Source organism: Haemorhous mexicanus, chromosome 3 (genome assembly GCF_027477595.1).
Source record: "Haemorhous mexicanus isolate bHaeMex1 chromosome 3, bHaeMex1.pri, whole genome shotgun sequence".
NCBI classification, from domain to species: domain Eukaryota; kingdom Metazoa; phylum Chordata; class Aves; order Passeriformes; family Fringillidae; genus Haemorhous; species Haemorhous mexicanus.
This window is the reverse complement of record NC_082343.1, coordinates 8,580,659-8,605,686: the sequence shown is the minus strand read 5'-3', so window position 1 is coordinate 8,605,686 and position 25,028 is coordinate 8,580,659. Positions and strand designations below refer to the sequence as shown.

At 39.0% G+C, this 25,028-nt stretch overlaps 1 protein-coding gene across 5 annotated transcripts in view; it reads left to right on the top strand.

The window, feature by feature from the left end:
• The window catches only part of CDC42BPA (CDC42 binding protein kinase alpha), a 185,282-nt gene that overhangs the window by 142,203 nt on the left and 18,051 nt on the right, over positions 1–25,028 (top strand). For all 5 annotated transcript variants that reach the window (XM_059840713.1, XM_059840712.1, XM_059840711.1 and 2 more), the window contains 13 exons: positions 5,776–5,895; positions 6,612–6,692; positions 9,142–9,247; positions 10,002–10,138; positions 10,784–10,923; positions 11,802–11,883; positions 13,018–13,234; positions 14,014–14,076; positions 15,653–16,246; positions 18,791–18,888; positions 20,276–20,360; positions 21,814–21,937; positions 23,233–23,350. In XM_059840713.1, the coding sequence (XP_059696696.1) occupies positions 5,776–5,895; positions 6,612–6,692; positions 9,142–9,247; positions 10,002–10,138; positions 10,784–10,923; positions 11,802–11,883; positions 13,018–13,234; positions 14,014–14,076; positions 15,653–16,246; positions 18,791–18,888; positions 20,276–20,360; positions 21,814–21,937; positions 23,233–23,350 (1,965 nt within the window). The remainder of the gene's footprint in view (positions 1–5,775; positions 5,896–6,611; positions 6,693–9,141; positions 9,248–10,001; positions 10,139–10,783; positions 10,924–11,801; positions 11,884–13,017; positions 13,235–14,013; positions 14,077–15,652; positions 16,247–18,790; positions 18,889–20,275; positions 20,361–21,813; positions 21,938–23,232; positions 23,351–25,028) is intronic.

Sequence of the window (25,028 nt, the reverse complement as noted above, 5' to 3'; positions counted from 1 at the left end):
GTTCTTGAACAGAAATTTATCTTTTTAAATATCTAAAACACTCTCCACAAAACCTGTTAAATTAGAAATAAAGTACATATGTGGTAGTTGCTGATAATGTTCTATTTTGCAAGGAGAAGCTTAGGACATGGATATTTTCCTGGTTGCTCTAGTTAATTCTGAAGGACTTCAGTATTTTATTCCATGTTTATTGTTGCTTGGTTTTGGGGGCTTTTGGGGTGGTTGTTTTTGGTTTTTTTGGGTGGTTGTGGTTTTTTTTTTTTTTTGTCTTTTTTTTTTGAGAAGGCAGCATTTTTTCCACAAAGCATTTTGACAATTTTGTTTTTTTGTTATGGAAGTGAGTAATTTTCAACTGCTGGCATACATCCTTTCATAGCAATTCTTCTTGATTGGTCCTCCCAGATCAGATCTTTGCAGACCTTTTAGTCTTGGGTAAAGGTTCAAATATTAATATTTATATTATTTGCTTGTAGTTAGCTTCCTGCATATGGAGTCAAACTTCCTCTGTTCTATCTTCAATTTGAGTCCAACAGGAGTGGTTTTTTCCTCAGTTGCACTGGGCAAAAGAAATCTCTGGGCTGGACTGGCCAGGGGCTCATGTCTCTAACACCAAGGCAGAATTGTCTCTCATCTGACCAAACTGCAGAAAAAGTAGAGTTAGCTGCTCAAAGATGGGAAGAGCACCCAGAGCAATACAAGACACTCTGTTAGAAAGAGAGATCAAGCTGTTTTCTGTGTTGGTAGATGAACAGTAATGTCATTCAGTTGTGCTGTGAAAGTCACTTCTGCATCTTTGATTTATTGGACAATCACTTGATTCATTCGTGGCATAATTTATAGGCTGAATTATCCAAATGAATGGTTATTTATGATTTATCTCATTGAGTTGGTTTAGTATCAATATATTAGATGGATTTAAATTAAAACAAGGCTATTAAAACTCCCTGCCCACTGGATGTGACCTCCATCCCCTTCCCAAAGACTCTTACTGGCAGTGGTTACCTTGAAGGACAGCATTTATTGCAGCATCTGCAGAAGAATTAACTTCTCTGTCAAACCTGAGAAGTCTGAGGGTCCTTTGGGGGTCTTTGTACTAAGACCAAGGAAGGATTAGAAGTGCTCAGGTCAGGCTCATGCAGTGCTGCAGTGTTGCATGGGAGTTCAGGGAAGCCTCTCTTTTAATCAAGAGCCCCAAGTAAGTATTTCTCTTGGTCTGGATTCTTTCTTCAGACTCTGTGCCTCATTAAGGAAGGACAGAGTGTGTGTAAAATAATGTGCAGGTGCAGTTGCAGGGCATTCCTTGCAGGATCTCTGAACTCTGTTCAGCACACAGATGTGCACACTGCACTGGGTTTCCTAGGGTGGGTATGTCTTGTGTGTCTGCCATCCAAATAACATAACTATTTATAGCACTCTCTGAATGACTGCAGTTAATTCTAATTTTTCCAATGAGGAAAATAGTAGTTTTGCAATTTCTGCTGGAGAGAAATAAAAATAGATGTCCTGCTGCCTCTGTAGCCTGCAGATGCTGAGGAGAAAGTGGTAGCTCACTACTCAGATGAGCAGCACTCACTGTTGGTTCCTGCCTGGAAAAGATGCTGGGTCAGGTTGGCAGAACTGGTGCCTAAATCCTCCTAGCTGTGACAGCCCACACATTCAGAAACCATCCTGGTATGTCCTCTGCACACAGGGGAGTAGGAGTGTGTTTGCAGTCCCTGAATTCCAGTCGTTGGGGAGGGAAGTCACCCCCAGTGACTGTAAGAGATTAAACCCTGCTGCTGTCTCTCCTGTGTGTTGCAGGCTGTCTCAGTGACACTGTCTGGGTGTTAAGTCTCCTGTGTTCACAGAAGTGTCTGACAGTGGAAGTGTTGGGTTTTGTTTCTTTGCCAGGTGGATCTTTGTGAATCCCACTAGCTGTGAGAAGCAATCAACTCGTTTTATTTAAACCTGACTTGGTGATTATTTCATAGCAATAAAATGGAATCCCATTTTCCCTTGACAAAATTATTTGTCCCTCACTCTCAAAAATACTATTTTTTGCCCTGTTGCTAACACATGAGAAATTAGAAATAGATTTCTTAAGTCCTCCTGCTGTCTGTCCTCACATGCAGTCCCCATGGGCTTTGGCTAGACTAAACAAATCTGAGCTCTGCAAGTAGCCACAGAATAATGAATGGTGTTCTGAATTCTTACTATTGAACAGGATAAGTCATAGTGGTGTGTGGTGAGAGCCTTGACTTTACCTGCACGTTCTTAATTAAGTTGAGTAAATCTGGTTCATAATGATACTTTAAATTGGACATATTGTGCCTCCAATAGATGACTTTATTCATTTTGTTCAAAGCACAGAGATGCCAACTGCAAATTAATGGTGCAGTGTAGTCTGCTATTGTCCAGTGTAAGACTGTTGACTTGGAATAGCTGTTCCTTCTTTTTTTTAATGTTTCTTCCTTCTTGTTGGCCCAGAATAGCTTGTTTTTAAAATACTTGTAACAGTGAACATGCCTGTGTGTGTCTAACCACCACCTGTGGAGATAGAGTGAGGAATTCTGAGGTGATGTATGTGTCACTGTTTGGTTTTGTAACATATTCTCCTCCTTTCTTTGTTAAAGCGCTCTCCTTCCTGTATTCCAGCTAACAAAGGCAGACGTGTAAGAGGCTGTCTTACTCTATGTGGCCCTTGATTTTTTGCCTGTTTTGTCCATGCCTATGTTTAATGTATGGATTGTGTATTTACCTCACTGCATGTCTTGTGCTGCTGCTGCTGCTGTTTGCTGCTGCTGCTGCTGTGCTTTTTGTTGTTTTACAGCTGTGGGCTCAAAGCTTTTGGACTATTTCATTTGGCAATCCTATGAGCAGAATATCTCTGAAACTGGAAAAGATGCTTTGAGTGCTTTCTCATTTCAGTGAAGCCCATGAGCAGAATATCTCTGAAACCGGAGAAGATGCTTTGGGTACTTTCTGATTTTAATGTGAAAGTTCTGTGTGGAAGCTGGTCAGGCAGATGCAGGTTGGAAGATGAGCAAACATCAAATGAGGGCCTGTTTTTTTCCTTGCCCTTAGCAGAGGACATGTGTTAAGTCATGGGAATTGCCCGTGGAAAGTCAAAGTTTGGCATCTGGGGGAACATCACAGCAAATGATAGAAAATATCACAGTACAAAGATAAATAAACATGAAGTGGGGAATTGAGTTAATGGAGCATCAAGGAGGATAGGAAAAATTCATACAAAGAAAACAGAGATGGTTGTGTTGTAGCTGGTTAAGCTGGAAAGGTCTGTGGTGTTTCAAAAATCAAGGTGGGTTTTTAAGCACAGATTTACATGTGTTAGCAAAGCAGACTCAGTGAGGATGATGAGGATGAATTCCTACCAGTTATGCTATGTCCATTTTAATCTCATACTGCCACTTCTGTTTCTTTTATGTAGATATGATGGAAGGGATAAGTAAGCATACAGAGCATTTCTGTTGAATGTTAATAAACAGCTCTAATGATGTCCTTACCCATGCAGTTCAAAGCACACTGCTGACTCTCTCAGACAGGCTTACAGTAACTGGTTGTTTTTGTTGGTGGTGCCTCCAGTTCAGAAGTTCTCTCTCCTCCAGATGTGTTTATACACTGGCCAGCTTTGGCTCAGACCTGCAGAGTCCTGTGGAAGACAGCAAAGCTCTTGCAGTTTGGTAGGAAATAATGAAATCTGGTTTGGATTAGTTTAAAACCAGTCTGAAAGGTGCTAACATGGTCTTCATAAACTGTTGACCATAGTTGAGTCAGGCTACTTTTGTGCTTGGTTCTTCTCATTAAAGCCAGGACCCCAAGATCACAGCAGCGATAGAGCTTAAGGCCCTTGTTTCTGCACTGAAGGTGGTGATTAAATTCCCTTCTGCTGTGGTGGATCAGGTTCTGTGTGTTCTGTGGGCTTTTTGTGTTTGTAAGTAAGGTGAAAATGCATTTGTTACTGTTTCAGCAGTTGTCTTCAACCACAAAGGCTTTGTAGCACATTCCAGAAAGGTTCCATCACTGATATCAGGCTTGTACTACATTTTTTCATAGACACCATGAAAATTCTTTGGTATGCAGATGCTGCTTTGAAAGGGAAAGCCCTTGGAGTGTCTGGAAACATTTATGAAATGATAGATTAGATCTCTGAGTTTGACTTGTAGGAAAAAAGGAGTGTCTGTTTCTTGCTATGAAAAAATTTGCCTGTAGTTACTCATTGGGCTTATTTTTTAGTAACATTTTTAAGGAGGAGGTAGAATTGTTGAAGGTTAAACAGTCTTCGTGTGGACTCCAAGTTTTCACATGTTTAGACTGGATTAAAAAATTTAAAATAATTGAAACACATTGCATTTGAGGATTTACTACTTAAGGCATCAGTGTTTCTAATACTGGGTAAAGCTTTCAAGTATTATTTGCTTCTGATAAATCTGAGCACAAAATGTTCACTTTACTGCTAATTTTTGCCTGAATGCTTGAAACACATGATCTATGTGTAGTAAACAGGTGTATCCCAGTGTGAGAATTTCCCATTTTCATTTCAGAAATGCTTGCAGGCATGTTAATATGCCTAAGCTGATTAAACTGATGAGCATTCTCCACCAGATAATTTTTTGGAAGAGTATGGTAAAACTAGAAGCCATCAGACTTAACTCACTATTTAAAAATAAATAAATAAATAAATAAAACTAGCAACTGCACCTGTTGGCTACCGTGACTGAGCTCCTGAAGAACAGGACTGTATGTGCATGAATAAAATTGGCTTGGCAATATAATTGATTCCCAAAAAGCAGTAAAGTTTGTGGAATTCTTGGTATTGTCAGTGGCAAATGAGATGAGAAACACTGGAATGTTCAAATGCTTTCTGTAAACGTGGCTGCATATTTTAGTTTGTCTGCAAGCTAGGCAAATCCTTGGCAATGCAGAACTGATGATAGCATTGCTCCAGAAAATCAAGGCATGCCATGGAGCCTTCTGCAGGCCTGCAGCTTTTATTTTTATTATTACTGGGGGAAAAGTATTTTCACCTTTTTTTTTTTTCTAATATAGTTTTACATAAGAAACTTTGCAGAGATGTCTTGTTTTCAAGGAAGAATCCTGCCTTCTCTGATTTTTTCAGCTTTACTAACAAAAGATGACTTTTTACCCAGGCTGCCTCTTTGTACCTATGTGCCTTGTTCAGTGTAGCTCTGTGTTGGGCTTAGTTTCATTCTGTAAAACAAGGACTAGGAAAACATTCCCCAGAAGAATCTGTGTTCCTGGTAAGGATGTTTCTGTAGTTCAAATGGGGTGCAAAGCCCCCTCAATTCTCTGTGAATATAGTTATCAGGATATACACTGCTCTGCCTTTTCTCCTTGTTTTCTCCTGAATATGTTTGCAGGAATTTACATGGGCTATGTGGAAATTCACTTCCAACAAATCTCTGCTACCAGTGGACAAAACCCAGTAGTGTTCAGAAAACATTCACCCTTGAAAAATCCTGAATTACAAGTGTCTTCAAGTGGTTATCAGGGCCCTGACCTAGCAGCTCTTATGCATGTGCTCACCTCTCAGCAGAAGCCTTGGTGTGTTTACATGCAACAATTTTCATTCCATTTTGTTGCTTTTAATTAGGAAGTTGCTTAAAACTGAATTTTTATCCTCTCAGTTCTCTCTTAGGAATTCTACTGCTCCCATATCTTATTTTGGTAAGAGTTGAGAATTATTTTTTAAGGATGTCTTTGATTTATTTCTTTGGTTGGTTTTTTTTTTTTTTTTCTCTTGAATTGTGCTCCTAGATTGATTCAGTTGAGAATTTTACATTGTCTAACACTCCATCACGGGATGAAGATAGCAAGTCTCACCTCCATTCAAGATCAAGGTCTCCTTCTACAGCCAGTGAGATTGAACCAATTGAGGTATTTCAGTGTTGAAAGATATTTGTCTTTTTTTCCTCTTTTTAGGAGCAACAGTTTCAGTCATATAAAAATGAGTACTGCAGGTCTTTTGTTTAAGGTGGAGCTAATTCTTCTGCAACAAAACTGTTTAGGACTTTGTAATGGCCTTCTGCACTAGTGGTGAACTGTGTTTTGGGGAATGTTGTATTTTCTTTCACATATGGTTAATTGAATAGGGATGGGAAGTATGGATCAATTATTAGTTATGGTCTCTCTTCATAACATATTCTCAGTCATGAATAGTCATGAATACTTAAGAAATATTGGCACAAAGATTGTTATAATATAGTTTGTAAAAATACACTTTAAAGCCCTGCTGGAAGTCTTGTTATTATTAAATGTTAGCCAGACTCTGCAACTGTAATAATACATTGATGTAAAAATTTATCCCCTTTCCCTGATTAAAAAAAAAAATAATGTGTGTTTTCTAATATTTTATATTAGAAAATATCTAATCAGATGTTTCAGACAATGTGAAGTTGCTTTTAACATTTAGGAGATAAATCTTGCTGAGAAGTAAGATTTATTTTTCTGAGTCCTGCATGAATCAGTTTGGTTTCATGGTCTGGATGCTGGGGAATGGGGTGGGTGGGACAACATTCTCTTCTTCCTTTATCCAGGCTTTCTTTGGTAGTGTGTTCTTGATGTCTGATTGATCCTTTGGGGGCTCTGTGCAGGTTACAGATCATCCTCCCCGTTCAATTCACACGCCCACCATGAGGACAGCGTACGTTGGCTCGGGACTCTCTGCACCAAAGGTACCCTGGCAAGCATTCCCACTGCCTGTGCAGCAAGGGCAATGTGGCTCTCCTGGGCTACAGCTTCAGGAGAGCTGGTTATCACACTGATCCTACAGACCTGCCTGGAGGGGCATTTGGGAGATGAATATGTGGGGTGTTTTTGTGCAAGCTGGTTGCTCTCTAAAATTTAAACCCCTTGGTTCTTACATTATGCAGTGTGACAAGCTGCACTAGGAATTCCACAGGCATTTGATTGTAGGAAAAACAGTAGTTTGGACACCAGAAAGGGGTAAATGAGCTAGAATGTGAAGAAAGGAAAGTGCCCTCCTAGGAAGAGAGTGTTTTCTGACGTGTGTCTGACCAACATGCCTCTCTACTCTTTGCATACAAGACAGTCTCAGATTAGCATGTCTGTGTGACAGTGATTGCAGGGGTCCCAGGATGAGGGAAGAGATGAGAATCTTGACTCCATGTTTCAGAAGGCTTGATTTATTATTTTATGATATATATTATATTAAAACTGTACTAAAAGAATAGAAGAAAGGATTTCATCAGAAGGCTAGCTAAGAATAGAAAAGGAATGAATAACAAATGTTTGTCTCTGACTGAGACAGTCTGAGACAGGTGAACTGTGATTGGCCATTAATTAGAAACAACCAGATGAGACCAATCCCAGATCCACCTGTTACATCCCACAGCAGCAGATAAGAATTGTTTACATTTTTTTCCTGAGGCCTCTCAGTTTCTCAGGAGGAAAAATCCTAAGGAAAGGATTTTTCATAAAACATGTCTGTGACATGTCTGTATGCTAATTAGATGTTTATTCTTGAGAAAAGGCAAAGATTATCCCTAAAAATGAAACTACAGATTTGCCTGTTTGAAAGCAGTGTAGAGTGAGCACTACAGGAATAGAGTTCCAGTTTTCCTGTCTTTTACCTGCATAAATACTGATTTTCCATCAGTTGTTGAAATCCACTGGGAAACTGGCTGAATAAGCCAGTTTCCCAGTGGATTATGTCTATTCAAGCAAATGAAGACTAAATACAAGCTTTAAAGGAAAAAAAAATTCTTTTGAAAGTTTTGAAAATGACTCAATGGTTTAGGAATCTTCTGTATATTTTAAAATAACAGTTTTTTAGTGCAACTAATAATGAAGTAAGCAAGCCTTTCTAGTAGATCTGTTTCTCTGCTTTGATAAATTGCAAAGTAGCAGAAGATTCATTTGTGTAAAAGAAAGCTAGAAATTTTGAGCAGTGCTCTGTTGGCAGCATCTTAGTAGATCAATTAAAAAAATACTTGAAGTGCACTTGGAATCATGTGAAATTTACTTTACTGTCTACATAATTTAATTTTTGCAAACATTTTCCTCAGTAAGTAATGACTTGCTTTATAATTTATTATGTCCCCTGAAGAACCTTCTTACTTTTTGATTGCATCAGTGTTGAAAGCTGAGTGTTGTTTCTCTGCAAGTCTCAGAACATTCTGTAGACAGAATGCTGCCATTGTAACAGTAAAGCTGTCATTAAATATGGATAAGTTTGAGCCCTTAGCTGTCCTATCTTTGCTCTGAAAAACAGGAAAGTGAGTAAAATTTTAACATACCCACTCTCCAAAGTAGTCTGCAAAATTGTCCTGTTTGAGATCATGTACATGATCAGGTTTTTTTGGGACAGTCTTTGCACTGACCCTATGCTCTGGCCTTTCTTTATTTTTAACTCCCAGTTATTTGCTGGGAGTTTTTATAGAAAAGCAAAGCAGCTTCCTGGATTTTATATAAGGCCATCTGTGAGTCATCCTGCCACATTATGTGGGCCCTTAGCCTTTATATAGCAGCATCAGCAGGGCCATCCTTGAGGAGAGGGAGAGAATGAAACCACTTACTCATGTACTCTGTGTTCCTAAGAAATAATAAAAAAAGAGAAAGCCTTTCAAAATCAACTTCATCTATCAACTGCAGCTCTTGCTTTTAGACTGGGTGTTCTGGATTGCCCCTGCTAAACACCATGAAAGGGAGCTCTGTCAAGGCTTTCTGGCATAAAATTTTGAAAAAGTCTGCTGTTTTTCTTTTACCTAAGGCAGTACTCCTGAGAGAGGAGCACTGAACTTGCAGCTTAGAAAATACTGTCATGGGTTGACCTGGTGACAGTCAGGTGCCCTCCAAGCACATGATGATTCACCTTCAACTTCTAAAGTGTAACAGAATCACTTGGGCAGCTTTCCTATCTGCAATGGAGGCAAAGTCATGTTCTGAGACAGGGTCCAGTTTCCATGGCTTTGTTTACAGAGGGTGGTTTAAATTATCAACAGTGGGCACAGTGATAAGGAAATTTTTTTGGGTCATATCTCATTTCAGCAAGCACAAACAAGCTGCCTGATGAAATGCACCTATACCCTCTTGTCTGTGAAAGAAATAACTGTACTTGAGAAGTGTTACAGGTGCTAACATCCTTGTCTGCTCATTCCACAGCCTAAAGCTCACCAGTTTGTAGTGAAATCTTTTAACACACCAACAAAATGCAATCAGTGCACATCCCTGATGGTTGGTCTGATACGACAGGGCTGTACTTGTGAAGGTAAGCACTTGGGAGAGCACAAACTGAAGTTCTTACAGATGCAAATGGCCCAGGAAATGTAGTGTGGTGATGCAGGAGTCTTCTGCTTTTATTCTGAATAGCAGTATATTCTCATGCTTCAGTCTTTAACAGTAGAAGACAAACACTTTGAACATACATAAGAGATTGCCCAGTAATCTGGGGACACTCATATTGCAGTTGGTGGTAGAAGTGCTTAGTTCAGTGTACTCAAAATAGCTGTAAGGGGCCACAGGTGGCACCATAGGTGGCCCCCTGAGTGGTCAGCTATACTGACACCAGCTTTGCTTTATGTTGCAGGGCAGAATTTAAAACATCTATTCTGACTTATTCCAGAAAAAAGCAGAATTGGTACTGAATGGCAGTTATTCTTGTTTGTATGCACACAGAATGTTGCTTATTATTTAAAGGATGTTCCAGTTTTTTGTTTATTAGTAGAGTTGAGCCTAGAGGACATAATAGAGATTATATTAGGCTCTGTCTTATCTGGGTGAAAGCAGGTGTATCCATAAACCATTTGAAAAAGAGAAATTTGGGATTTAGAGCAGATAAAAACATGAACTTCTGCTATGTGCAGACTTATATTTCTGTCTGTAGCAAAGTTCAGTGAGATTTTTCAGATGCTGGTCAAAAAAGGAAAGGGGATTTCTTTGTAAATCTCATCATCATTATCCCAACTTTTGCATTGCCCAAGAAATAACCGTCAAGTCTTTTTGTTTCTTCTCCTCCTCACAAGTGTGTGGATTCTCTTGCCACGTGACCTGTGCAGACAAGGCTCCTGCAGTATGTCCAATCCCTCCTGAGCAGACTAAGGGACCTTTGGGAATAGATCCACAGAAAGGCATAGGAACAGCTTATGAAGGACATGTCCGGGTAAGTAGGGGGCAGCTGCATTTGGGGCACTTATGTTAAATTAATTGTTTTCCAGAGCTGCTATTACTTTGAATACTGGGGGGATAGATTCAATTGCATCTTAGAGGAGCAGTTTGGAAACTAAGACCTAAATTTTCACAAAGCAGCTCTTAACAGTGTCAGCAGTGATCCTCTCTCCATCTCTGTTGGTCAGTGTGGTTTGGGTTGGTCTTGAGTAGTTCCATCTCTGGAGATCAGATCATCTTCCAGGCTCTGTGAGTTTTTTAAGTCTTTCTGCTAGTACTGTCTGTGGTTACTGATGTGGATATTTGCACAGAAATATTAAAAGATTTACTCAGCTTAGTTTTGGCCATAATTCTGTGGCCAGCTAGAGACGAGGTTTTTTCCCTCCATATTTCTTAATACAGCTCTGTATGAATTTGTGAAATGAGAAGAAAGAATCTGTGATGCTATTAATTTATTAAGTAATATATTGTCTGTCTGTGTTTGTTGGTCTTACTGCTCCTGGGCTCTTGCATATGTTGCTTAACATCATCACTGAATTAAACCTTTCCAGCCCAGATAAGCAAACTGATTTTTGTGCTCTTTGATTTTTTGATTGCATCTAAACTTACAGAAAGCTGATCAGAATTTATTTTCCTAAAGGTCCCAAAGCCAGCTGGAGTAAAGAAAGGCTGGCAGAGAGCACTGGCAGTGATCTGTGATTTTAAACTCTTCCTGTATGATGTAGCAGAAGGAAAAGCATCTCAGCCCAGCGTGGTAGTGAGTCAGGTCATAGACATGAGGTAAGCTGTTTGCTGCTGGTGGGAGCTTGCCAGAGGCACTGGGAGGTTTTGTTCTGCTTTTCCTTTTTGTCAGATCAGTAAGCAAGCTCCAGAGCTTTTATGAAACCCTTTAATCCATGTTGAAAGGCACTAATTTTCTGGGATAAAAAAATAAAACAGTAGTTAGCAGTTATTTGGAGTTAGCCTGAACTACACTTGTTTGTTCCTATATGGATGTTTAAACTTCCATTACTACATCATGTGCAAAGAGCATCTGTTTGGCTGTGCAGAAGATCTGGAATGAATAAAGAATTAAAAATAACACCATTTTGGAGCTGAATATAGTTTTGAAAGACATAAAACTTTGTTATAGGTTAAATGTATTACAATTTTTGCTTGGCAATGGCTGAATAGTTTGTTCCCACCATCTTCAGTATTACTGAAATACTACCAGCCTCACTGAAGGCTGAGAATATCTAACATAGCAACTAAGTAAAGCTCATCTCTGATCTAAGTTAGTTCATCCAGGAAGCCCCAAACTGCTGAAGGTTATGGCTTCTAGGTGAGTTTGGATTTTTATGAGATTTGGAGAAGTTGTTCTTTGTTCCACTTATTTTTGAAGTTGGACTTTTTTCTTTAAAGGTTTCAATTTATACAGATTAAAAACAGCTACAGAATATCTGAATCAATTTATCTCCATCAGCATTTACCAAGAATTAATTATGCAACATTACATTTGTGAGTTTTATCTTCAGATACAGATGAAAGGATAATTTTAAAAATCAGATTTCAATGCTGTCTTGTTTCCTTCACTAAATAAGGCTATTGAAAAAGTAAAATCCAAACATACAGATTTTGCTCATTAACTCTTTTCCAATTATGTTTATGATCTCCATAAGGGATGAAGAATTCTCAGTGAGTTCTGTCTTGGCCTCAGATGTCATCCATGCAAATCGGAAAGATATCCCCTGTATCTTTAGGGTGAGTATTACATCCTGGGTTTCACAGGGTGATGTGTGCTGTGACAGCTTGCCAGTATTTTATTTCCTTGGCAAGTTCTGCCCCTGTAGAATTCATGGCAGCAGCAGCAATGCATAGGGATCTGTACATATGTCATTTCTGTGGTAAAAATAGCACTGGTACATCTAGACAAGCGTTCATCTCCGTGTGGGTTGTATTTTTTCATCTTCACAATACGACATATTTTCCTCCATTTCTTCTTAGTAATTTGAAATTCTTCTGTTCATCATGACCTTGTACATTTTCATTTCCTCTAGCTGCCCTCTGCTTCTCAGTTTAACTCACTGGGTTATTGCTGAAGTCTTTATTTTTTATACTTTTTTACTTTACATATGCGTTGGATATCTGAAAACTCCCATTCATCAGATACTCAGTATAGAAATTTAGTGCAAAATGCTCATCAAAATTTATGGCATCAGGATTTTGCCATCACTGGCTTATTCTAATATTCTTATTTTTGTTAGATACTCCATTAAAGCTTTGACCTCAGTGAAATCTCCTTGATGTCTTATCAGTTCCACTATCATTTCTTTACAGTGCCTTTGTATTTCAGTCATTTTTTTTCCAGTTTTTAGACTGATCATCACTCACTGTGCTGGGAAGAGATAAAACCTACAAAAGGGACTTTCAGTTTTATCTATAATAGCTGTATCAAATGCACGAAAAGGATCACAGAGCATTCTTTCAATAAAAGCCATTCCTATTGCATTAAAAATTATTAATGAAATGTATAGCTCTTAAAAATACAGAAAACTCTATAAAAATACTTTTTGTTATAAAATTGCTGTGAGAAACAATTGACTGCCTTATTTAGAGCAGACATGATGAATTATAAAATAAATACAAATGCATTTAAAATAAAGCCAACATTTTCTCTGTACTTTAAAATATTCACATCTGGTTTTCTGCTGTGGGTTCTTGATTAAGATAAGAGTGTTTTCTATTAACTGAAGAGAAATTTTTACTTCCTTAATTCAGACAAGTAATTAAAAGGGCATTTACAGGTATCTGATTCCCTTGTAAAAACAATCATGAGGAAATCATTTATCACTTCTGACTTAAAACAATGTTTTGATTTTTTTTTTTTTTTTGCAGGTTACAGCCTCCCAGCTCTCTGCATCCAGTAACAAGTGTTCAATCCTGATTCTAGCAGATGGTGAGAATGAAAAAAGCAAGTGGGTGGGCGTGCTGAACGAGTTGCATAGGATCTTGAAGAAGAACAAACTCAAAGACCGCTCAGTCTATGTCCCCAAAGAAGCTTATGACAGCACCTTGCCCCTCATCAAAACAACACAGTCAGCAGCAATCATAGGTATGAAGTTATTAAGAAGAAAGCTCTAAGAAAAATGGGTGTGCTAAAAGCATGATTTTTTTAGGGGAAAGAAAGTGTTAGATGGTTATCTACTGAATAGAAAGTAATAGGTAGTGGTTTTATCCCATATGGAAATGTGTGTGGGCCTAAGAGAGAAGTGCAAGTTAGTACCCACCACTTTTGTCAGATCTTTTAAGGGTATTCCCTCTATTCACCCATATTCGTAATTATTCACCAATATTCATAATTATGAATAATTTTGACTGAGAATTGGACTTTCCTCTTTCGTTACTCTGTAAACATAATTCCCTAACTGGGCAAAATTAGCACTCTAGAGTAGGTGTAAATCACTCACTTTAACATCTGCTGGTGGGTCCAGAGAGAAAATGTAAGATCAGAGATTTAATTTAGTAATTTCAAATACTACTGCATAAAATATGTTAAACTCTGATTATGTAAATTATTTCAATATAATAATATAGTTACTTCAAAGCTGGTGCTAGACTTAACTGTTCTCTGAACAGTTTGTTAAAAATTTTGTTTCTAGCTGTTACTTTAACAGGAGAAATGGGAAAAGACTTCTTTTTTCAGAAATTTGAAAGACTGGGAGGTTGCCAATTTTTAAAAATACTTTAATATATTAGGTTTGGCTTTATATACAATTATTTCAATATATTATAAAAACTGTCTCTGTTAATGAGAATTATAACTATTGTTTATGTGATTCATAAAGTACTTCCAAAGAAAAATAACTTTTTTTTTTTTCCTTAATGTCATAGACCATGAAAGAATAGCTCTGGGGAATGAAGAAGGGTTGTTTGTTGTGCATGTCACCAAAGATGGTAAGAAACTAGGAACTGGTAATAATTTCCCTAATACTAAATAATCTTATTCAGTATCTTCTGGTTTCATTTTTTGTTATTTTCTCCATTATCAGCTGGACAGCTCCATGAGAGACCAACAGGTGTTCTGTGCGCCCTCTGGTTTGGGTATCCTGTCCAATAACAAAGTTTTGAAATGCAGCCAAAGTTTTTTTCCCCATTTTTCCACAAAGTGTCTCAATACTGATTTCAGACCAGGTTGCTCAGGGCTTTATCCAGTTGAGTGTTGAAAATCCCTAAGAATACAGGTTCCTTGATCTCTCTGCACTGCCTGTTGCAAATTACTCTCGCAGTGAAACATTTCCTTTGTATATTCAGCAGGAACCTCCCTCATTTGAATTTCCTGCTCTGCGCCTCAGCTAGAATCATGACTTAATCCTTTGTGTAACCTCCTCCTTGGTACTGAAAATGAAAACTTCTGTGCAGTACTGCAAGATGTGCTAACAGATTGCCCAAGTTAATTCAACAAATGACATGTTTAATGGATGTTTCAGCTCTGAGGCTTTTCCTTGATTCAGTAGTTTTTTGCTATAAACTGGTTTTGAAATGAATGCTGAAATAATACAGTTGATTTTACTGCATCAGATCTGCTCCTCCCATTTCTGATGAGGAAAAGCCAAAGGTTTATCTAGAATTGCCACTTCTGGTGTTGTTAAAATACTAGTTTTGATTCTGTACTTTTAAATACTGCAGGGAAGCAATAAAGGGGGTTTCTTGGGTGTCACTCTTGCCCCGAGGATGGCACAGGAGCAGACGGGAGGCAGGATTGTAGGAAGAGCAAAGAAGGCTTTATTCAAGAGAAACACGCAGTTTTACAGAGTGATAGGACAGATTCTGCTTGGTTGGCTAACTAACAAAAGCACCTTCCTCATACACTGTCCTTGAGAAGAACAGAAAGACAAAGTAAAAAATCGCCACCTGCAGATTGCTTATACTTAACAAGTTATCACATCCTTACAACCCCCTAAAAATTCTCACGAGCCGCTGTGAGAAACACTTGCCGTTTCTCTCTCTCTTTCCCATGGCATCCACACTTGGGTTTCTTTCCTAGTTCATCTTTACAAATACACATTATACTCAGTTCACAGTTCACCATTACTTACTTGAATTTGTGGGTGCTGTGGTGGTGTTCGCAGGTGTCCCAGGATGAGGGAAGAGATGATAATCTTGACTCCATGTTTCAGAAGGCTGATTTATTATTTTATGATACATATATTGTATTAAAAGAAAATTATATATTAAGATTATACTAAAAGAAAGGAGACATCAGAAGGCTAGAAAACAAAGAAAAGGAATGATAATAAAATCTTGTGACTGACCAAAGAGCCCAAGACAGATGGACTGTGATTGACCATTAATGAGAAAAAACCCCATGAGACCAATCAAAGATGCACCTGTTGCATTCCACAGCAGCAGATAAGAATTGTTTACGTTTCGTTTCTGAGACCTCTCAGCTTCTCAGGAGAAAAGATCCTAACAAAAGGATTTTTCATAAAACGTGTCCATGACAGGGGGCTTGTTTTGATTTTTCTCTCAGAGATTATCCGTGTTGGTGACAATAAGAAGGTCCATCAGATCGAGCTCATCCCGAGCGAGCAGCTCATCGCCGTAATCTCAGGACGGAACCGCCACGTGCGGCTCTTCCCCATGGCCGCCCTGGATGGAAGGGAGACTGACTTCTATAAGCTGGCAGAGACCAAAGGCTGCCAGGCCATCGTTTCTGGGCACGTGCGCCACGGGGCCCTCACCTGCCTGTGTGTAGCCATGAAAAGGCAGGTGCTCTGTTACGAACTCAATCAGAGCAAGACGCGCCACAAAAAGATCAAGGAGATCCAGGTGCAGGGGAACGTCCAGTGGATGTCCATCTTCAGCGACCGTCTCTGTGTGGGCTACCAGTCAGGTTTCCTAAAATACCCCCTCCACGGGGAGGGCAGCCCGTACAGCCTGCTCCATCCGGACGACCACACGCTCTCATTTATCTCACAGCAGCCAACTGATGCCATCTGTGCAGTCGAGATCTCAACTAAAGAATACCTGCTGTGTTTTAGCAGCGTCGGGGTTTACGTCGACTGCCAGGGCCGAAGATCCAGGCAGCAAGAGTTGATGTGGCCCGCAACTCCATCTTCTTGCTGTGAGTTGTGCTCTCTGTGTGTATGTCTGAAGTGATCTCTGCTTGTGTTGATGTCCACGGGAGGTGGAGTTCTGGGCTAATTACCTGACAGGTTAATGGATGCTCTCAGCCCCTGTCACCATTTTTAATGTAGTCAGAGGGTGTCGGAATGCAGGAAATTCCTCTGGCTGCCCCGGAGGACTCGAGACTCTGACAGGGGGCTCGGAGACCTTGGCACGGAGTCAAAAACACCTGTGCCTTCAATTTTGGAAAAAACAATTGGAAAAAATAAGGGCTTTTTCCAAAGCCTTTGGAAAAAGCAATTACCAACCTTATATGAGGATTCACAAGCCACGAAAGTTTAAGCAGAGTGATCGTTAGTTTGTTACAAGATAGAAAAATAGAATTTTGTGTTTTTAGAATGGGGGTTCAGAAGCCAAGATGGAGGGATCTGGATGTGCCTTGTCCTCCTCCTTTCTTCTTCTTAGCCTCCATCTTCTGGGTGATATTGGCACTTTTGGATTGGTTTAGAGTAGAAACACACTAATACAGATGATAGGTATTGGAAAGTTATTGTAAATAATGTACACGTGGATTTTAGTATAAAAGATAACACCACCTCTGAGGTGGCCAGTGTGCCACAGCCTGACCTGCCAGACAGGCCTTGGTGGGTCAGAGAAAGAATGTTATAGGTAACAGCAAATAAACAACCTTGAGATCCAGAACAGAAGAATCCTGACTCCTCCTTTGGCTGCTGGGCTGGGAGACGAGACTCTCTGACATATCTCAGGGTCATCATGACCACAGAGACTCTGAGAAGAGGGTTTAATCCTCATTTATGCTAGTTTCAACAACTCTGGCACTGACCTTTACTTGCTGGAACACAAAGAGGAATCATGAGTCAGGATTTCTAACTCTAAAACAGCCAAAAGCTTGAGGTTCAGCAGAGGCTAACGGGAGCTTTATGTATTTGCTACCACCAGTGGTGGACTGTTGTTATTTAAAGTCTTGGAATGTGATTGTACTTTGGTTCCAGCTTTCTTCATGCTGAGAGTCATTAGGATCTGGTAGTTTGACTTGCTTTTCTCTAATGGTATTTGTTCCTACTTACTAGTCTGTTTTGTCTTTTCTTTCTTTATTTGTTCATTCTTTCTTCCTCAGCAGGTTTTGTCAACAGCCTTCTTTTTCATCTCCTCTCTCCTTTTTCAAAAAGTCACTGAGTTTCCCTCCTGTCTCTCTCTCCCCTTCCAAAATACAATGCATAGGAGGCAATATAAAAAATGTATTTCATAACCTTAAGGAAAAATGCTATAATTTTTCAAGATTTTCATTTCCACCAAGGTCTGTTAAACATTTATTGCACCTTATTTCAAAGCTGGAGCTTTATCTCTGTGACAGTTTCAAGGGAAAAAACCAAACCTGAATGTCTGTCTTCTTTTTAAAGTCTTTCTGAATGCAGATAAAGATTAACCAAATCTGCACTCAGAGTAGTGAAGAAGCCCAATTCTGTGTTGATTTTTAGAATAGTCTGCCTTCTTACCTCGCTGTGGCAGCAGTCCAGTCACACTGTTAAGGGGAGGAGTATTTCCCCTTGTTTGAGTGAAGGCCCTTCTGAGTATGGAGGGAGCAGCATTTACAGGGTGTTTGCCACTTCTGGATTTCAAGCAATTTTATACAATTGATTATTACAGTGGACTCAGACAATGAATGAATCAAACCAGAAGGTTGTGTGATAGATTGAAGAATGTGTATTTTTCACACATAGTTCATCTATATTTGCCATTGTTATTTGGGACAGTTTTTTGCTTGCCCTAAATGAAGTGATTTGATGATGATGATGATTTCCAGCTCAGAATGGAGATGTATCTTATAGCAAAAGCTGTTACATTTAAACACAAGTTGGATGCTGTTGTTAGTCTTGGCAGACTGTGGCAGTCTTGTTGCCGACATGGAAATACTGAATTCTCCTTTAGAAGTGGTCCCAGTGAAACAAATTTCATCCTGGGGAAATGTGCCAGATAAGTAGCAGAAGATTTCTCTTTACAATCCAGAAAATGAGAAGAGAGAATTAAAGTTAAGGAAAAATGACTTTTGTGACTGTGTCATGGTGCTTAGTTCCAAGTGATGCTCATTTAGTGCATAGTCCAAAGACTCAGAGCTCAGTTCATTCAACTGGCAGTTGTTAAGTAGAGCAGAGTATTTTCCTACCACATAATTTACAATATGTGAGCTCTTATTAAAAATGGGGGTTTTAGGAGGAAAAAAACCTTTGAAATGCATCAGTATTTGGCAGAGTAAACCATAATGTCTTACAATTTAGAAAGTAGTTAGGTTTTCAGCAGAGTTAAAAGTCATGGAGGTTGTGAGTTTTTGGGTGGTGCTGGTTTGCCTTCAGAATAAATTTCTTGGTCATTTTTGAGTTAAAGCACATTTTTCAAAGCTTGTTGTTGGATTGTGGAGCACTGCTTTTATTTTCTTAAATAAATATGATTAAACTGTAAGAAATTGTCTATTCTGGGTCATGTCCAAAAGCAGATGACACAATGCCTCATCATTCCCTCCCAGGTTACAATGCACCATACCTCTCTGTGTACAGTGAAAATGCAATTGATGTCTTTGACGTGAACTCCATGGAGTGGATTCAAACTATTCCTCTCAAAAAGGTAACTTCCCATTTCAGTGTGGGCCAAGGAGTATGTCCAGGCTCAGTACTGCTTTAGAAGCCATCATTAAAACTGCTTGTGGGAACATCATTGAATTACAAGAAGAGCTACTGCAAAGAAAGTCATGCATTTTTGTTGGAAATAGAAGATAGAAAATGTGTTTTTCATGTGGTTGCACTGTTTTAGATGAATGGTCAATCTGGAGCATATGGCTATGTTAGATTTACTGATACTGTTGTAATAATGAGATAAATTAATTGGCATTAATTACAGATGGCTTCATTGGGACTGATTGTGATTATTACCAGAGGATGGTGGATGTTAAGATAATTACACAGGCCTTCAAAAATCTATCTCCTGCTGCTCCTGAACATATGGTAGACAGACAGGGTTAGAACATTTTGTTTTAAGCAGTAGAAACACCAAAAACAGGATGATGGCAGTTTGGATCTCTTATCAAAAGGAAGATGTTTCTGAAAACTGACACTTCCTTGGTATTTAGAAGGTGTTTGCTCAGCTGTGTTTGGAAAGAAAAGAGAAAATTCAGTTTTTTTCCTTGTGGTTTAGACTGACTTCAGCTTTGTATCAGGTTCAGCACAATTCCTTTGCTGACATTCCAGTGACACAGAGCTGCAGGACATGGCCCCTGTGGTCTTGTGTTGGTCATTCAGTCTCTGCATATCAATTTCCCACGTGCCAGATGCAGACCAGGATATTCTGGCAGTGCTGTGAGGATACATCATGCAAAGATCAAAGTGCTCAGCTATTAACCATCTTGAAGAGAGACCAGTCTGGACTTTTATGGGGAAGTTCTTTCTGGTGTCCAAACTTTGATTTATTAAGCAGTTGAAGCAATTTTTTTTTCCCTACACAGTAGAATGTGATTTAATACTTTGATTAATATTTGGCTCAAGACTTCCCTTTTAATGGAAGCTACTTTCAGCAAACAAAATTACTACACTTAGGAGTCTCAAAAATGGCCATTTATTAGGAAGAGTCTAACAATTTACAGAGTGTGGAATGCCTCTTTCAATTTTATGTTGGAAATCACAAATTACCAGTAGGTTTTAGCAGTCTGTGCGTGCTCTTACCAAGGTGCAGAGCATTATTGTGACATGGTACTAACACAAAGTAAAAGCTCAGCTTATTGCTTTGTACATCTAATAGAAAAATTGAGTTGATATATAAAGTAGACTTCTAACACAACTGTTCATTTAAATGCTGGGAGGAATGGTGTTAAGCCTGTGTCTTAAAGTGGAATTGTAGGCAACCCCCTTTGTACTCATTCTCAAAAAAAAAAGAGTTTAAAATTCTTTTGAACTCTTCTTTAATGACTTGGAATTGTTTCTCTTGAGAGTGTTACAAGGACTGTTTTTCCTTGTTTCAGGTACGACCCTTGAATACAGAAGGATCACTAAACCTTTTAGGCCTGGAGACAGTCAGATTAATATATTTCAAAAACAAAATGGCAGGTAAGTAAAGAGAAGCCAATTTTCATCATTCACATTTTTGTTTAGAAAGAGCATTTGTCTGCATCTGTGCATTGCATAAAGGAATCTCTTAAATGTCTGTGTGTTTGCTAACTTGGGAAAAAGCCAAAGCTTATGGATTCCACAGTGATTGCAATGCTGTCTCTTCTCTGAACTTTTTTTGCCTTTTGAATATTCAGTGAAGACTTGAATGAAGACTGGAACTAGAAACTAGAATGACTGGATGCTCCCTCCAAGTGTGGGATCACCTGCCAGAACACTGCCTAAAAAAGCCTGCACAATGAAAAACTTCAGTAGTCACTTTGGCAGTGCCAGATTAAAATCAATACTATATTTAACCTTTAATACTATATTTAACAAATGTTTCCCAAGCATTTCAAAGTAATACAGATTATTTGTAACTTCTTATTAGGGCCAGCTATGAATGTGTGCCACAATTTTGCCTTCAAAAATCTATTTTTGTTACGAGTCTTTCTGACTCTTTTTTTTACTTTTTAGAGTCCATTTCATAAGCATGCTCCTGACATTTCATAAGCATGCTCCTGATGAATTTCGTTAAACTTTTGTTTAACCTCTTAGGTGGAGAGGGGACATGCTCTGTTTCAACAACCCAGAGCTATAAATTTTTGTTAACAACTTTCTGAAAACAGTGGAAATAAACACTCTAGAAAAATGTGCTGCTGCTGGCACTGTCTCAGTGCTTATTTCAGTTGCCAGCAAATTAGTACAAAAGGAATGGCAGTGGTGGAGAGGAGAAATATGCTGGAAGTATGTCTAGAGACTTTTCAAGTCTAATAAAGACTGAATATTAGAGTTGATCTTAAGGAAAGAAGAGATTTGAGTTCCATACAAAACTGTTGTGTCAGTGAGCAGCGAGCTTGTTAAGTGTCACTTTAGTCTTCATATATAGAAAACAAGACAGAACAGTTGCAACGTTCATTCAAAGTTCATTTCATGTCTTTAATAAAGATCCCTTGGCCAGATGGAAAAAATCTTCCCTTTTCCTACATTTGCATCAAAATATATCACTGTTCAAGCATTTCAAAAGCAATGTTCTCTTCGGAGCAGGGAATGAATGAAAGAAAACCTTGTTCATATTCCAGACAGTCGTCAGAACGAGACTGTTCTAGTGATTCTCAGTAGGAATTTTGAGACAAGACCCAGATTCCCTTCCTGCCCACCAAAATGTTTGTTTCAAAGAATGCATCAGTGGTGTTTTGAGAGCACAGGTGTGGCAGCTTGTGCGTGAAGGATTCTCTTGCTACATATCAGAGTAGCAGATAGTGGCCAAGGAAACCCGTCAACCAAAGAATGTTTGTTCCTGTTTGATGGGAAAGGACTGGTGTCCAGCACTAGCAGAGCAGAGGTAGAGTGTTGAAACTCAGATTCCATTAATAGCTAAGGAACTGCATGCCCGTTTTTGTGCTGGTTTTAGAGGGGGACGAGCTGGTGGTGCCTGAGACGTCAGACAACAGCCGGAAGCAGATGGTGCGGAACATCAACAACAAGCGGCGCTACTCCTTCCGCGTGCCCGAGGAGGAGAGGATGCAGCAGAGGAGGTCTGTATTCCACCTGTACTTGTCCTCTGTCCATGCCTGTAGGCCCTGATGGACACTGACTGATGCCAGGGTCGTGCTTCATTCATTGTGTGGCTCTCTGGCATGGCCACTCAGGTGTTCCTGTCTCTTCTCTGCCCTGTTAATCCTCAGTGTTTAACTTGTGTCAATACCGGCTTGGATGTGGATATGCACTGGATGCACAGTTAGTTCAGATGAACTGTGTGAAGCAGCTGTAATTTGGAATGCATGCCTCCACATACTGTATGCAGGTGCACAGGTGTGCACACACCCTGTGTATATATAAAGCTCTCTAATAAACACTTTGCAAAAGGAGATTACTTTGCTAACTATGCAAATGGATCAATTACTCTCAGACTCTGGTTCTGCTTTTCTTTCTGAAGGAGATTTTCCTCTCATCAGTATTCGAAGACATCTGTTTCTTTGACTTATAGATTTAACTACACAGAGTTTCTATAAAGCTCACAAAATTCACCTCTTCAGGGGACATAGGACTACAGGGTGTATTTCTAAAGGGAGTGTTTAGCAGGTTACAAATACTTTCCTAAATGGCAACAAAACCAGGTCTGCACTACTGGCGGTGTTTGCAGAGGATGTTATTGGCCATTTGCTGTCACTCACTAGAAGTGAGCTGCTGCTGTGCTAAGGCACACTCCAAGAGCTGAGTCTTTCACTTTTCTAATCTCCAGCATCTTGTACTATTGGTTGGCTCCCAGTTTGTCTTTCTTTTTGGCTCTAAGGAAAGTAACAACTGCATGCAGTGGAGATAAAATTCCATTTCTTGTTCTTGCCTTTTCTGAGTTGATTGAAATTTGGTCTCTTTAAAATTTTATTTATTCTGAGTTCTGAAATGCATCCTTGCCATTTTGAAGACCTTTTAATTCTGACCACAGACTGAGAAAGGTACTGCAGTATTATTTTAATTCTATTTTCATATTTTATACTTTGGCTTTTACTCATCTTACAGAGCTTTTTATCAGCTCATTCTGTGAATGTTAGTAACTACAGGGCATGGGCTGTTAGGCTGCAAACAGCATTCTTTTATCCTGGCCCCTTGCCCTCTCTTCAAGCTGGAACCTTCTCCACACCAGTCCTGACAGCAGGGATTTATCACTTTTAACACGGTTAAATAGAGTCATAGACTCATGGAATTGTTAGGTTGGAAAAGACTGGGTAATTTCAATTTTAAAATAGCTGATAATCAAAGCTGTATGTGTTTTATAAATGCCCATCCTCACCTCAAAGGAAATACCTAAACAAAGTATCTTCTCTTCTAGGGAGATGCTACGTGATCCAGAAATGAGAAATAAGTTAATTTCTAACCCAACTAATTTTAACCACATAGCACATATGGGTCCAGGAGATGGCATACAGATTCTCAAAGACCTTCCAATGGTAAGTACAAAAGGACATGTGAGAGTGACTGACTGCTGCAGAGGCTGCAAATAAGTGAGAGGAAAACAAGTGCAATTTTAATGTGTAATCAGTGACATATTTCCTATCAGGAGCAGTGTAACGAGGGGAATGGAGCTAAAAATGCTCTGCTGTATGTAATAAAATTTAAGCAAGGAGCATGACAAGCCATGAGTAGAGGAGGAGGAGGAGGAGTGCCTAATGCCTCTGGAGTTCTAAGACAGGTTGGCCTCACAGTGTTGATGATAATTTTAATGACCCATATGAAGGTGCAAAATTTACACGATTTGTGCTCTTTGTCGGTATGGAAAGAGAAATTCCCTTCTCAGTGAGCTGTGGTTCAATTCCTTTTTTCTCCTCCCACCTTTAGCACCAGCTTTGCCTATTTCTTCACAGACTGTTTTCCTGTAGCAATTCAATAATGTGTACTGCTCAAATTTCTCCCTATGCCAAGTGCTGTCTTTCCTGTTCTCTCCAAATTAAGTAGTCTCAGTGAAGCAGAACTTCTTGCATAAAAATGAACTTTTCGAGTTGGAAAATGGAAAAAGAAAACGTATAATAGCACATGTTCATTTCCATAAAACCTCATGTAGGAAGTAATCACTTGGAAGTTACTGAAATCTGTGATGAGCTAAAGACTAATTAATACTTTGCTCATAAGGAAGTACTGTACTGCTTGCTTCAAGCTACCTTGAGCATCTTTTGTGTCTTTATGTGTTCTGTGTTGTTTTCTAAGCACATCCACAATGACACAGATGTGATTCAGAAGATGCTAATTAGCACTATGAGAAAGATGAGATGTTATGATAAAAACAGATGAAATTTGTTCCAGCATAACATTCTGGCATTAGCACAGAGCTGCTGTCTAAAATGATCATTGTTACTACTTGAAGATTGTGCAGAAAGCAGGAAGTAGATGCTGAAATTGGGATATTCTGATGCTGAAAAGTGCAAAGCAAACAAAAATAAGACTGGAAAATAAAGCTCAACATGCAGTTGCATGAGTTTAGGAGCCTAATCTCTGGTCTTTGGATACTCATTTTACCTCACTTTTGAAGGAAATGGTACTTTTATGTTGCACTTGACTGTAAAGTCTGCACTTTGATTTATTTTAAAGCTCATGTTACGCACATTCTGAAAAGCCTCTCAATAACAAATATATTTGGTGTAATGAGAAAAAAACAGTACTGTATTGTGTGTATTTTTATAAATGATAATCATTTTTATAAATGAACACATAATGAAGGAACTGTTTCTTGAAAAGACATGACAAATCCAAGAAATGTTGGCAGGTATGTTTCTCTTACCTGGATACAGGATTGCATGTGTCTAATGTTAGACAGAGAATGATCATTTGCTTCAGGGCAGGATGTAGATCAGAACCTTTCTTTATTTCTCCATTTCTGGTAAGTTCTTTAAAATATCTGTGGCTCTTCTCAAGCAGAGAAAATAATCTGCTACCTCTATAGGTAGAGCAGGTCATCCTGTGTCACACCATCAGTAATTGAAAGTTCATGGCACTCAAAAGCTGCAAGGACTCTTAATCAATCCCCAATCTGACAAGTGTAAAACAAAGAATAATTCTATCTGTAGAAGGGGATTTTTGACATCATTTCTTCAACAATGTCATCTCTCCATGGCTTTCAGCTTTGAGCCCTTT